Source organism: Rosa rugosa, chromosome 2, assembly GCF_958449725.1.
Source record: "Rosa rugosa chromosome 2, drRosRugo1.1, whole genome shotgun sequence".
Classification (NCBI taxonomy): domain Eukaryota; kingdom Viridiplantae; phylum Streptophyta; class Magnoliopsida; order Rosales; family Rosaceae; genus Rosa; species Rosa rugosa.
In genome coordinates this window covers 53,333,096-53,348,262 of record NC_084821.1, presented here as the reverse complement: position 1 = coordinate 53,348,262, position 15,167 = coordinate 53,333,096, and the positions used below count along the sequence as shown (strand labels likewise).

General features: G+C 36.7%; 1 protein-coding gene across 6 annotated transcripts; it reads right to left on the bottom strand.

Annotated features, from left to right (window-relative positions):
- Positions 1-963: 963 nt before the first annotated feature.
- Positions 964-14,012, bottom strand: LOC133728310 (alpha,alpha-trehalose-phosphate synthase [UDP-forming] 1). 6 transcript variants are annotated; one of them, XM_062155712.1, is made up of 18 exons: positions 13,865-14,012; positions 8,744-9,196; positions 8,481-8,578; positions 7,963-8,351; positions 6,943-7,057; positions 6,684-6,785; positions 5,647-5,797; positions 5,182-5,270; positions 4,994-5,042; positions 4,453-4,553; positions 3,620-3,807; positions 3,093-3,210; positions 2,637-2,813; positions 2,422-2,565; positions 2,257-2,344; positions 2,027-2,157; positions 1,820-1,918; positions 964-1,475 (listed from the first exon to the last, which is right to left on the bottom strand). In XM_062155712.1, exons 2-18 carry the CDS (start codon positions 9,117-9,119, stop codon positions 1,089-1,091), a joined length of 2,802 nt encoding a protein of 933 aa, XP_062011696.1. In that variant the 5' UTR covers positions 9,120-9,196; positions 13,865-14,012; the 3' UTR covers positions 964-1,088. The 6 variants fall into 6 exon arrangements, with proteins under 6 accessions (XP_062011696.1, XP_062011701.1, XP_062011698.1 ...); XM_062155717.1 differs by having other exon boundaries at positions 2,422-2,553; XM_062155714.1 differs by lacking the exon at positions 13,865-14,012 and adding an exon at positions 11,356-11,495.
- Positions 14,013-15,167: the final 1,155 nt, after the last annotated feature.

The following is a 15,167-nucleotide window of genomic DNA, read 5'->3' as shown; positions in this document are numbered from 1 at the left end:
TTTTTTCCTGACCAGGCCTGTTGTTCTAGATCCTAGATCCACAGTTTGGGATTAGGGTTCTGTATCATGATTCTTGAAATTATATGTGTATTTTTTCCAAACTGAATCCTTTGTTGGTTCACTTTCTCTGCAAACAACTCTAGACACACGCTTGTTCTGGCCTCGACCCACGAAAAGCCTTTAGCAGCTGTGAAATCAAAGCTACAGGCTTTGATCGCGTTGTTGTAAATTTGGTGCAGAGCTGTTATGAATCTACAGGCTTGCAATGTCCTTTATCTTTTGCATGTTGAACAACAAAACTTTAGTCTCTCTTCTGTTGACTAAAAGTGTGAGAAGCGACTAAAAGTGTGAGAAGCTCCGATGGAGGCACACGACTCTTATAATAAGGCTATGCCTCGCTGGAGCTGCATTGCTACATGACCGCATTTAAAATTGGTAAGCTTGGCCTGCTACCTGTACTAGCCTACTTGGCAACAAGCTTTGCTCTGCCTTTTCTTTTGTTCAGGACCAAAGTATAAGCGATGCCTTCATGCAATTCACCATGGTTTGGACTGCAATTTCTGAAGTCTACAGCTGCAGTTTCACCGCCGAGCACTACAGTCAGTTCTTCGGTGGCTTCAGCTCGGGTGGGACAAGAAGATTTGGTCATGGACTCGAGCATCTAACCAGCAGACTCCCTACTGGCTCAGTCTATTGGTCTTTGCAATAATCAGTTCAAGTAACAAAGTTTGTCAACCCTTTTCAAAAAAAAAAAAAACAAAAAAAACAAAGTTTGTCAACAAGCAACAATTATCGAGCCTTGTTCTTTCACACAAAACTGACAATTATCGTGGGGGAACATTTCTACAGCCCTCCCTGTTGAAAATTCACCCTCCCCACAAAAGATGGGTGCTGAAAACTTCTGGCTGAATATTTTCCCTTTTTTTAGTAAAGCTTTAATCATCACTGGTTTAGATGCAGCAATAAAAAGAATTTTAGGGACTACTCAACACAGAGAAAAGGAAGGTTGGGAACAGAGAAGGGGAAGGGGTTAGAATATCTACAAGGCAAATGGAATGAGAAATACACTTCTCTGAAATGTGAGAACATTATTGAAAATCTGAAGATGCATCAGCCAATTCCTTCAGAAATGAGACAACATCATCTGACGACTGAAGTAGAAATCGAGCATTTGTACGAGTCCTCCCAACAGAACAAGAGTAGTAGTTCTCCTTCTTGAGGTCTAGTACATTCCAAGAAATCTTTTCTGGAGATGGCCACCTTACACTCCCAGAGACAGCAGATTTCTTCTCAGGATTTGGTATAGGTCGTTGTGTCTTGCTCTGCGATGATTTCGACCCACTTTTATTTGCTGGAAGCTTCAAAGAAGATCTTCTCTCACCAGGTGACTTTAGTCTGTCAGTTATCTTGCTTCTTGGAAGACCAATATTTTCAGTCGGGGGATCTGGCTCGAAAAACGAGTACACATCTTCATCCTGAAGTGAAGATGAGTAAGTATTTAAAATACAGGTGTTGATGGAAATAAGATGAACTACAAACCTATGCTCACGTTGTTTTTTTAATATCAAACAAGGCAAAAGAGAAGGAGCATGGCAGTATAGCATGTTACCATTATTTAGTGAAGTTGTTCGGACTGATAAAGTGATAGTATAAAAAGGCATACAAGGATTAATAGCACATTCAGAGGTTCAGAAGAACCTTAACTAAAGCAACAGTGATGATATGATTTGTAAGATCAGAAAGAAAACCTTCTGAATAGAACACGAAGAATTTAGCTGAGAAACGGGGGAGGTGCAATTCAGTGGGATGAGAAAGTTACCTTCCCAAGAAAATGCCCAATGCACAGTACATAATCAATGGGGGATGTCATGGATTTACTGTGAACTATTTCTCCCAATATACGGTCAATTGCTGCACCCTGAATTGATAAAAGTAACTGGTCAAAAAAAAAAAAACAAACAGACAAACAAACAAACAAGGAAAACTGCTGTATGAAACTATATAAAACATATAAAGAAACATTCACCTTTGTGACACCAACTGCTCGCACCTCCACAGACCGGCTACCTTGAACAACATCAACAGATGCATTAGAAATTGGACCAGTCCAGAGGTGCTGCAACATATCTCTCGCTTGAAGTCTTCCAAAATCAACATCTGCAGTTACATTATAGGCATAAGAACCAGAAATCAGAGTAGACAAAAGTGCACCTTTTCCGAAAACGATGAAAATGGGTTAAAAACAAAAGCTAGTACCTGCATATTTGTAATTCCACACAAGGGAAGTGTCACGAAATTCGAAGTGTGACCGGGGTGTTCTCTCTGTAAAATACTCAAAGACATGCTGAAACATAGCATCAACAGTGTAAGTCAGAGAATCAGGATAGTATGAAACAGAATATAGCTTTAATTCATGATCACCTGCACACTTTTAAACCATTCCAATGATTCCATATTCGAATGTTCAGGCATTGTTGTCATCCATCCTCCCTTTGTAGGACGTAAAAACATTCCATTTTCAGCTGCCAACCACATGTCAAGCTCCCCAAAGTACTGTAAAAAATTCTGTAAAAACACTCGAATAAGAAGAGGATACAGTAAGGGTGGTCAGGAATTCAGATTTGGAGATCACTTACTTTGTCTAAGGTAGCCCTGTCACTTCCACTGAGGACAACAATAGTTGTGTTTGGATCATTGCAGAGCGCTGTCAAGGGTTCTATCAAATCTGGATGCAGTTTTAGTTCCATTTCTTTTATTTGATCGCCTCGTCTCTCAGGTGTGTCCACTGGTTCAGTTAAAGTCGCATTGAATCCCTATGTACCAATATTCAGAAAGATCAGGAAAAAGAAAATGTCCACCAGATGTTGAATTTGATACAACCTTTATTTATAATGCCTAAAAACAACCACTGCCCAAAATTCAAGTAGTATTAGATCCCAATCTAATTAATATTGAGACAATTCTAGGACAGGTGATCTTTATGTGCAGATGCTTCCTATGTTTGACAATGACACCATTCAGAAATCTGATACCTAATCAAGAATTTGACAATCAACGCCCTTAATTAACATGGGGCATCCCTGTCAACCTACCAGTATGAGCAATCGATTGTTTGCTCGCAAGTAACGTTGAATTGTCTCCCTGTTTGGAAGTGGTGGTGGTACCTGTCTCGTCCGTATTTGCGCCTCTACAACAGTATCATTCAGCTCACTGGAAAACAATAACAGGAATATCAAATTCCATTTGACAACCCATCTATTATTTGCAAAAGACAAGCATATCCTTATTCGACTATACTCATATATGTATATATCATATTGAAATCATTGTTTGTCTGCTACACAAAGAATACTGTAATCATCCGATTACCATGTCCTTGAACTCACTTCCTAATTTGAAGCTTACACATACTTACCTTTCTACATTTAAGATCTATATATGACCTCTAGATTAGATTAACAAACAATTTCCTTCAAGTTATATTGTTAAGTACCTGAATTATGTAGTCATGTAATAGCTATCTTAATTTTGTTAAAAAAGCATGTATTTAAGCAAGGTTGTAGCACACACAGTGAGGATTTCTATACTCTTCACAATTATGGCACTCCAACGTGTATACCTTACAAAAGTTTCAGCCCATTCCTGGGCAGTGTGGGTTGTCACATGTGCAAAGTTATGCCTATGTCGCTTCTCTCTCTCTTCAGAGGACATATTCAATGCTTGGCCAATTGAATTGGCAACTTCTGTGATGTTCCATGGGTTCACTAGAATTGCTCCGGCACCTAGAGACTGTGCGGCACCAGCAAACTAACAAAATGCATTCGAAGTGTCAAAAGCTGGAAGAAAAAATGAGGAACTTTTTAAATTTAAATAAGTACAGAACTTCACCATAATTAAGTACAAAGTTGCATCTTTTGATGGTATTTAAATTGCAATGGAGATATTACTGGGTTTCTACATTCCAAGTCCTTCATTGCAGTAGATTTCTCATTCTAAAGTTCCACACCATTTCCAAAAGGTTTCATGTATTGACAATTTTCAGTTCTAGCCTAGCCTCTAATCTTCCCCTGGTCATATTCAAGCCATGTAAATCCATAAAACAAAGAAAGGGTAACTCATACTTAATTTTGTTGGCATGCAGAAAATAGCACTTAAAGATAAGTGATAAGTCAGAACTGAAAAGTACTGAATGATATGATACTTGAATTTTCATTCGCTTGGATATCAAGTGAGCAACAACCATGGCATCAGATACAAGTGTAACTCTTTCTTCACAGAATCAGAGACACTTTTACAGAACCAGTTAATATCATTTCAGAATCTCAAGCTTATTTGAGTCATGATCTGTATCTTCTTTTTTTCGTACTATTTTCAATTTTAAAAAATAGTACTCAAAATCAATGCAAATTATGAGAAGAAAAAGGAGGAACCTTGAAAGTTTATAGTTATTACCTCACTAAGGATAAGGACCCCTTTCTTTGCATCTTGGCATGCCACATATTCATAACTGACAAGATTCATTCCATCCCTGAGGGATGTGACAAGTGCTATGTCTGAACAAAGTGAAAAGAAGTATAATCTTAGGATGGATAAATTGTTAACTAGAAAAGGGGCATACAAGTTATCTTAGGTACTTGTCTACTAGACATGGAACATAAAGAATGATAAAAATCTGAAAGACCAGAGAACAACATACTGAGAAATCTGAAGATCAAAATCTAAGAGAAACAGATACTTTTCAAAGGAAAGGATACTAGTCACATGAAATGCAGACAAACGAAGTATTTTTCCAAGTATACTCCAGTAAGTTTATGACTGACAAATCCAGACCAACTATGTGGACTTTATCAGACAAGCAAGACAAACTAAAGAATCCAGAAAGCACCACTATTCTGAACTGAAGACATATAACCTTGCCAGCACAATAACAAAAAGAGTGCCACAAAAATTCTGGGTCCAAAGAAACAGGGCATCAAAGTATGTAGAATAGTACCAGTAACAGCATACAGTGCACATAATGCATGAAATTCGAGAGAACGATCCTGTACATAAAGTGAGAATTACTTAATGAATATATAATACATAGAAGGATATGAAGAAGGTGTCATAACTACATTTAGTTGAATTAGTTATGTGTGAGACTATCATGTAAGCTTCTCTTTTTAAAAGTCAAGGGCATACCAGGTGATGTATAGGGACAGTGGTCAAACTTCCAAATCTGCCATTAATTCGTCCAACAATTTCATGAACCTGACTTGTAAGTTTCTGATCTGTGGTAATGCAAAATTAGCAGGTTATAACTCCATAATAAGAGAAGGCATACAGAAACAAAAATTAAATGAGTCAGAAAATATTATGGATGCAATGAGAAAGAGGGACACCACTTAGCCAAACAAAAGTCATAAACAAACTATTTTTCGTATATAAATAATCAGTTACATCATGCAAGTTACATGGGCAAACAACAAAATGATTAAAACTAAAATGACAGGCTACATCATGTAAGTCATAGAAGCAGCAGCAGCTCAGTCAGATTCAATCACCCAGCACGAAGAGGATGGCAGGTGGAATCTAAAGACTAGTCTCTCCTACATGCAGATAAAGATACAAAAGCACTTGACAAGGCATTTTAAGGAAGGGACATACACTCAGGAACATCTGTTCTTGTTGGCACTGCAATTTGCAGCAAAACCACTTTGTCACGCCAATTTGGGTTTTCCTCAAGAAACTTTTCAAACGCCAGTATCTTTTGAGGGATTCCTTTAATCATATCAAGCCGATCAACACCCAACATTACCTGTCATGTCAAACAGTCATAACATTAGAGCAACTCCAGCAAAGCTTCTCTCTCTAGGTAAAGCTATTTTAGCTAGCCAATTTTAAAATCTATCTCCAACAGTTCTGTCTACTTTATCTAGCTTCAAATTTATATCATTTTTTGAGTGAAGAAAAAAAAATCTAGGTGTATTTAGATCTTACACAAACAACTAAAAAGCAATGCTTTAAAAGAAAAATAGTATAGAGCCTCTCGCTCTCTACATTTATGAGCCATTTAGAGAGACTGCTGCTGACTGATTTTTTTAAATGTGCTCTCTATAATAGCCAAGAAGCCAAACTAGAGAGTCTGGTGGAGTATAGATTAAATGAGGAAGTCATCATATATTCAATAAAGACAAAAAAAATCATCTTGTGAATTAGACAACATGTGCATAGAATAATCCAGCAATGTATTTACCTTTTTTCCCTGTTTTGACTTGGTTGTTAATCCAGCAATGTATTTACCTTTTTTCCCTGTTTTGACTTGGTTGTTATTTGTTGTCTTCATATGTTATGTATAGGGTGTAAAAAGACCACATACATGGGAAAGCTGACCTACAGAAACTATTAAGTATATACATGCAGAGTTGCTTCACCAATACCTCGCCATATGTAAAGAATTCTAGAGAACTGAAGACCCCAATACCTCTCCATCACTAGTCCTACACTCAACCTATACCCCTAGTCATCCTTTAAAAGGTTTTACTTCATAATTCAGTACAACTAGAAACCAATACCCAACATCCATGGCCAGTGGTGGAGAGGTACCTCTGGGGTAAAAGGGCCAGTGGTCATACTTTACAATTTGTGTTTGAGTAATATCATTCAAAAATCAAAATGCGTTTGCGTGCAACAACAACACTTACCTTTCGCCCTGCAAATCTTTCTTTCAGTTCCCTAATGTGTTCTTGGACTTGAGGAACCTCAAGTGCTCGAATGAAGCGATCTGAATCTATTCCAATAGGAAACTGAAATTTCAAGCACAGAAAACTAAGCAAGATTTGATAGTGTGCATATCTCTGATAAAGATTAAATTTTGTTTGCTGTTAGAAGTAACAATTAACCTCAAAGCAAAGAGTAAAAAAAATTTAAAAAAAAATACAGGTAACAATTAGAGAGCGATACCGCAGCCACTCGAGTAAGCCTCCCTTGATCCTCAACTCCTTCAGGCGTACCCTCAAGCCCAAGAATGCGAGTGCAGGCACTAACAAAGTGTCGTGCGTAGTCATAAGTGTGAAAACTGAAAAGAAAATAAATGTAGAATCAATATGCACAAGTAATTTGTCTGATTCAGTGAAATAAATAAATAAATAAATATATATATATATATATATATATATATATATATATATATATGACAATAAAATGAAGGAGAGCCAATTAACTGTTTTTTACAGAACATATAGAGTGCCAATATAAGTGATAAGTTTAATGACTTAATTGTTAACTTGTGCAGTCAACAACAGAAATTCCTTTCCTAGTCATTGGATGATAATTATTGCTTCTTCATTTTGGTCATTGAAATAGGGCTGAAAATATCTGCCTTGAAACTCATTTCATAATGTGATGAAACAAAAATGGATTGACAATATAACAGTACAGAACCTATTACAGGTTACCACTCATCGATGGTTATTCCAGATTTTCATAAATCATAACATTATTTGAGAGAGAAACAACAGTATTAGTTTACTTGATTAAAAAAAAGAAAATAAGAAAATGTTGAATAATATAATTAGGGGCTTCTAGCCATGTGATGCCCACATATCATGGTCAGTAATAGAAAATTATGTGGCAATAGAATATAGCTTGAGCACATTAAGAGCAAACTATTATCATGGCTGAACGTTAATATTATGCATCAAGCATGATGGTCAGATAGGATCAAAGCCTTGCAACAGAGTTATCAGTTATTTGCTGATATTCTTGACAGATGGCATAATCCCCAACACTGATAGTGCTTTTGGCCGTTAATATAGATAGTATGCACATTATGCTAGTGGAAACATGAAATACTTTCCCAATGTATATTCACAGATTACCAAGCTTGAGAAATCAAAGGATATGCCAGCTGCCAAGCGGCACTCTGTATCAACTATCTTAAGCAAAGTAAATCACATTGAGCAGAATGTAACCAATACTTACCCAACTAAATCAGCTGCAAGAACTGAGCGCAGGAGCTCTGATCGTGATGGCAGTGTCCTATGAATTTCAGAGGAAGGAAAGGGAGTGTGGAGAAACCAGCCGACTTTCATTTTGCTGTTATATTCCTTCAAGCATTTTGGAAGAAACATAAGATGGTAGTCATGGCACCAAACAACATCACCCTCTTCATAGTGCTCATTAACTACATCTGCAAACATTTGATTTGCCTTCTTATATGCAGAAAACTGCGACTGGAAACTCCGAGTGGTGGCAAGTCGATCTTCTTGTGGAAGCCCAAGGTAATGGAAAAGGGGCCACAAAATATTGTTGCAATAGCCATTGTAATATTGATGAACAATCTCCTCATCAAGGAAGACGGGGATACACTTCTGCAGGCAACAGTATGAGTGAAACAGTGATGTTACAATGTTCAAGCACAATCACCTCGCAATTAGTGAAAAAGAGCTGGATCTATGTCTATGAATAGAGAATTAAAAATCCATGTACAGAATTTGAACCTTTTCAGCTAGAGCTTTAGTAAGTGCCTTCTGTCCAATATCATCTGGCACATTTACCCCTGCCCATCCAATCCACCTTGCCTCAAACTCCTTTACACCTTTAAACAACAACAAACATTATGAATTAGCTTCATATTTTGAGGGGGAAAATCGAATCATAAGTTAAAAGAACATGACAAGCACAGGATACAGAAACTTTGTAGAGATTGAAGATGTTAAGCAGAGTAAGCAACAGTCTCAATAAGAGTTAAGATATCACATACCCAAAAGGGCAGTGACCAGACCCCCAGCACTTATCTCCAAAGACCATGAATCTTCACCTCTCCTAATAGCAGAGACGGGTAACCTGTTAGCCACAACCAACAGCCTCTGTCTGAGAGGCCTCGCTTCTTGCTTTTCATGCCCCTCATTAAGGGCCCTCGCAGCTGCAGCCCCTTCCAAGTATTTTTCGATAAACAAATTTCTTGAGTTTTCCTCTTCTCTTTCATGCTCAGATGGTAGATTCACCCTATTATTATCATTTGCTTCATTCAATTGTGCTGATGCCCTACTATTCTTCCTAAGCTCCCTGTCTCTCAAGAGCCGTTCAACTCGATTTGGAATGTGGGATGAATTACTGTTGTACTTGTTCCCAGGCATACGTTCACTCTAGTGATCAACCTTCACTTCTAGTTTTAGTAGCACGAACGTCCCTGGGAGGCCGGAACAACCGTGTCCTACATTTTGTTTGAAGCAAATTAAGTCAGCAAAATATGACTCTGAATCTTCCACATGTTGGTTTATAAGAGCAGAAAACTGTGACACACATAAGCACTCATTCCTCGTCACTGAAAAGATTTGGATAAGCATCTGATGCATAAACATCGATCACATATCATGACAAGCGGGCCAAATGAAAAAGATCGTGCAAAGAACAGGATCCACAGCCAAATATAAATAAAAAATGAGGTCTACAACTATCTCCCAATCCATTAATCAATCTTAAATCGCATTCAAAAAGTTCAGAAAGAGACTAAAAGCAGAAAGGTAAAACAGTGAAAGAAAAAAAAATGCAGGAAAGAATAAATCCATAGAGCTGTTGGTTTCAAGGTGCTCTGGTTCCTTCCCAAAATGTAAGAACGTCACTTGGATGAAATAAGCAGCCCGGATAATCCCAATTTACTGAAGGCTTTAGTTAAGCTGAATACCATATAGTGTTTGTAGTTTAGCTCTTCATAAAGTTTATTAGACCAAGTAACACAGTTCAGAACCGGTAAAGCAAGAAAATAAAAATATAAAACTTCTTAAATCTATTTTAGAAAGCTAATATATATAATCTGAAACCAAGACCAAACCCATGAATAACAAACAAGATTCCAACCTATTTTCGAGTTTATGTTCAATCTTTACAGAGGTGGGTGTGTCAACTAAAACCCAGTCACTGGGGTAGAGAGAGAGAGAGAGAGAGAGAGATGGCAATCTCGAAAATCTGAATGGCAGAGAATTAACGTAGTGAGAGAAAGAAAAGAGGAAGCAGCAGAATCCTCTTGTAAGCTACATATATCCTTACAGCCATGCAGGGGAAGGGGATGGTACTCATTATGTTGAAGACAGAAACATGTTTTACCCACAGGATCCAGACCCAAGAACAGATGAATCATATAGGAGCACCAATTATAGATAAGTTCTATACAAAGATGATTTCTGCCGCCCTCTATAATTTTTTTAATTTTATCCTTTTCCTACACAAAAAAAAAAAAAAAAAAAAATTGACAAAATAAATAAAACTTTTTTATTCTTTTTTTTTTTTTTTTTTTTTGAGAAACTTTTTTATTCATTAGTTAGGGCAATTTAATTTAATTATAGTAATAGTTTCCAAGTCCTATGGAAGTAAAGGATTAATCATGATTTTGACTGATTTTATTTTATTTTATAGCACAAAGACAAAGTTGACCAGGGTGTGACAAAAGCACATCACGCTGGGGACATGACCCAGTTCCTAAATTAAGGGACGCACATTTGGCCCAAATTCATGCCATTAGACAAGAATCTTTTTCAACTGTCCTAATCTCTGTAAAATCTTTCACTATCTTCTGATTTACGACCATTTCTAATTATAAAAAGGAAAAATCGAAACTTACCGTTACTATTTGTGAAGCATATTTGGAATATCTTTTAACAATATCTTGCAAAACAGAAAGCAAATCCCGGCCATTCCCATATTTACAAAATCTTCCTAGGGTTTATGAATTTGATTCCACAATTGATTCCTTACCTATTAGCGCCCTCAAGTAGCCAACATAAATTGGACCCATAATAATGTGGTTGGCTAAAGTGTAAACTAACGGGATTCCCATATAGATTTTGTGGAAATGCTTAAAATTCAAACCAATTGGAAGTTTGGAACCAAAAGAAAAAAAGGAAGAAGAAAGAAACACCGAAAGCACCTAATATTGCAAGGTACTACTTCAACTTTTCTCTAAGATTGCAGACTTACCGTGATTCCCGTATATGTTTTCAAATGATTTCACCTAGCAGGGGAGCAAAAGTCTAAGAAGTAAGAATTAGACCAGAAATACACCATTATCAGACTTCCTAGGCATTACTACATATTTCCCTCCTCGTGAAACGACTATGGCCTCTATTATTGGGGGATCAAATTCATCCTCAAAATCAGAACTTGCACATTCCAGCAATAATGGCAAGTAAAAAGAAGTCAAATTTCTCAAGCAAGGCATCCCAAAGCATGCAATTGTTGACCAAAATCAAAACAGTTTTAAGCATGTTTTTGACAAAGAATTCCCAAAACACCAGCAGACACGCTGTCAAAAGCAACCAACTGCAAATTAAGCATGCATAGAAATCAGACAGGAAATACCAGAAAGCAGAGACTGACCTTCATTGTCTTGTTGAAACCAGGAGAGAAAAAAACCCTTCAGTTTTCAAAACCCATTTGCCAGACAACTATTCCTAATATCTTGCTGAAAATCTTTTGGCTGATAAAGGTGCACAGCGCCCTATCTATCTATATATTTCTAGCCTTTATTCCTAAAAAGCAAAAGAAGAAAAAGGGTCCTTTTCCGTGACAGAGAAACCATAAAACATGTGAGGAAATGGACGAATAGAGCCATAGAGGCTAATGGAATTGCAAGAAAATCATATGATGCGCATGCCCCCTTTGTTGCTTTCTCCTCTGCCATTACCTACAAGTTGAACTCCGCATTATTGTGGTCAGGCTCAGACAATAAGTCCCCCCGTGAAATACAGAAATTGTGCAGTAAAAACATAATTTTGTCACACATGCAAGGCTTTGGTGGGTCCTGCTAGGATAAGCTTTGGAGTATTGAAACTTTAGAGTCGGGAACTGATAGATTAGTCATTGTTTACGGTCTGCCTCCGCCCTCGGCCCAATGAGCCCTAAACAGTAGATTTGGGGGACTAGATTTAACCATCCAATCTGGCTTTCACAGTCAAAAATTTGACCTCAAGTGAATTATTGATAGAATCTCATCACATTTAATGCAATATTTGTCTCTAACCATCAAAACTCCTACTTGCAAGAAACCAACACAGAAAACTTGAACTTGTGTGCCCAACTCCTAGCTGGAAAACCTGAAGCTTCTTTTATCCCAACAGATTCTCTTGTAAATGAAAATTTCATCCTTGCTGATCTTCTATCCTTTGCTATATACGGCATCTTCTCTTCTGTAGTGTCTGTAATTTTTATACACTCAGAAATTTTCTACATGCAGTTAGTAAACTTCACTCTAGAGCTTAGGTCTCTGAATAAGCTATATTCAGAAAAGTGAAGGTCATGAAACCTTAAGGAAACTTTATCTCCTACAGTCTGAGGAAAATGGTTTGTGGATCAGAGGAAGCTAATGCATTCCATTTCTCAATCATTGCTTTGAACTAGGTTTGGATAAAATACTGGAGCACTGCAACTCCATATATATATCCATAAATGAGAAAATGTTGAAGCTTTAAAAATGGACTTTATGTTTAGAAAAGCTGGTTGCTTTCAATTTTCCAAAGGGTTTTAACTAATGACTACATCTTCTTCATACTTGTTGCTGGTAATGGACTTTTGAGGTTTTACCACCTGACCTCTTTATACTTTACCTTAGTGATTCCATATCCTCTTCAAAGTTCAAACTAAAAGCTAATTACTGTCACCTTAAAATGATAAAATCATCAAATTGATGCTTTTTCAGGAGGAGCGGCACAAACTCAGGTATAGATACAAAAACAAAAAAAATGTAATATCAAATTCAGAATGGAGCAGTGATCTACTAGTGAACAAACCACTTCTGAGTGCCCTCAACGGCTACTACTACCTTAGGGAAAACCAATCAATACACCTTTGTTTTTTATTTTTCCGTGGACAAACAAGTCTAAGACTTTGACAGCCTCTATAAGCTATAGTTGATCCACAAATGATATACAATTGTAAACTTGTAATATAGCCAAATTAAGTAGATAACACTCTTGTGCCATAATAGGTATATAATCCAGAATTTTTTTTTTTTTTTTTGGACAAACTTTGCTCACAACCAAGTCATAAGCTGCCAAAAACAAGCAGTAGACCAATCAAGAAGAGAAAGAGAAACAGCATGAAAAAGTGCCAAGTTTTTTGACATGCAAGTGTTAAACCTCAACATAAAAAAAAAAACCACTTAATTACAAATTAATAACCATTCTATTATTAGTGGCAAGTGAACAAAAGAAGTAAAGCTAAGAAAGACCATAGCTGAGGTGGGCTTAACTGGCCAGCTATTACTGACCTCTCTAACAGTAATGTAACTGACTGTGATTTCACTACAGGCTGTAACAGCCTGCATGAGGTTTGCATTTTGTAACTGATTATGTCAGCAAGCAAATGAATCTCATAATTATCATTTTAAGCAAAAATTGATTGAAAATCGCACAAATTTTCCTCTGTATTCCTCTCTGTTCTCTTTGAAGATTTTCGTCTGCTTGCTACTGCTTTATTTTATTTTTATTTTTTTTTCATTTTATTCCCTAAAAGAATCTGAAAATTCACAGTTTTGGCACACAGAAGAAAAGACATGCAAATCCGAAGATCTGTATGCATAGTCTGGATGTGATACTCTGAAAATCTAGATTTTCTAAAGGATCAGAACGAAAAATCATATTCAGATAATCGAAAATTATTGAATATCTGAGAGATTTGGTGACGATTAAGGCAAATAAAAGAAAATTCCTAAAAGTTATCACTGAATACAACCGCAACCGAGCAATCACAAAAATCAGATCAACTAGGATGCAGCGAGGAAACTGATTCAGCTTAGCAAATCAATCCAAGCAATCTATCTATCCGCAGAGGTATGCATGTTGCATTTAGAGAGGGAGAGAGAGAGAGAAGAAGAAGAAAGAGAGCTAACCGCTTGGCTTGAGGCTTGTGACGAACGTTGAAGCAAGCTCAGTCGTCAGAGAGAGAGAGAGAGTGCGTTTATTGAAAAGTGGGGAGTGAGAAAGTTGGGGAACGAATATATAGGAAAGGCGGGCAGAGCGAGGTTTTTTGTTCCTGTGGTTCTGCCAATCGTTGGAGGGAATGTGTTTGCTGTTTTTTATTATTTAATATTTTGAATTCTTTTCTTTTTTTTTGGCTATTTTCTTTCTAATTTTCACACCAAAGAGCAATGTTTTGCTTTATGTCTTATCAATTTTTTTTTTTTTGCTTTTCTGTCAATTTACAAAAGAAAATATTTTGACAGAAAAAATCATGTTACCGATTTCAAGAAAAAGAAATCTTTTGCAAGGCAGTCGTGTCTCGTAGTTGGTCAGTCTAACTGTACAATAATAAGATGGTGCATTAAATGTAAAGATTCATCGAGCAGTTATAGATATTCAAATTTAATGTGGTACTCTATGATTGGTCAGTAGCACCATCAACATTTCACGGCTGTTGTCCAAAAGTATATATCGAATGACAACTAACGACATATTATTCATAAGATTGACATAATGAGATAACATTTCACAGCTGTTGTCTAAAAATTTATTGAATCACAACAACTGAGATGTAATTCATAGACTGATGTAATGAAATCTATTGATTTTAATTATTTCATGGCTCAAGCAAAAAAAGATATATGTACGTGATACGTATGTTCTTATTACAACTTATTGCTTTAAAGACAAGACTCGTTATTATACTCTTTTGATTGAGAAATATGACTGTTTAGAAGCAACCAATCTCGTTATGCTAGGTGAAGGAGCTTAGAGGTCTATTAATACAATTACATATTTGAATTTAGGTATCATTAGTTCAATGTTATGGTTCATAAAGTTGGATTATACTTCCATTTCAAAAAAAAGGTTGGATTATACTTTTATGGCACGTTTACTTACTTGGAATGGAAAATAATCATGAATCGGAAACAAGTGGAATGGGAGAAGAAAGGAATCGGTATTGATTCCGGAGGAATGATTCCTAAACCCATCTCCCCCCTTCGTAATCGAATTCCTGAGTATTCAGGAATCGATTCCTGATAAGGAGGTGGGACCTACATCCATTCCGATTCCTTCATGTGTTAGTACGTAAACGCATGAATTCTTTTACCCGGAATCATTCTGATTCCTTTATGTGTTAGTAAACGCATGAATGTTTTGCCCCCGTAATCATTCCCTTTCCTTCCAAGTAAGTAAACGTGCCCTTATCGTAAAAGTTGAAAGAGGTAAATG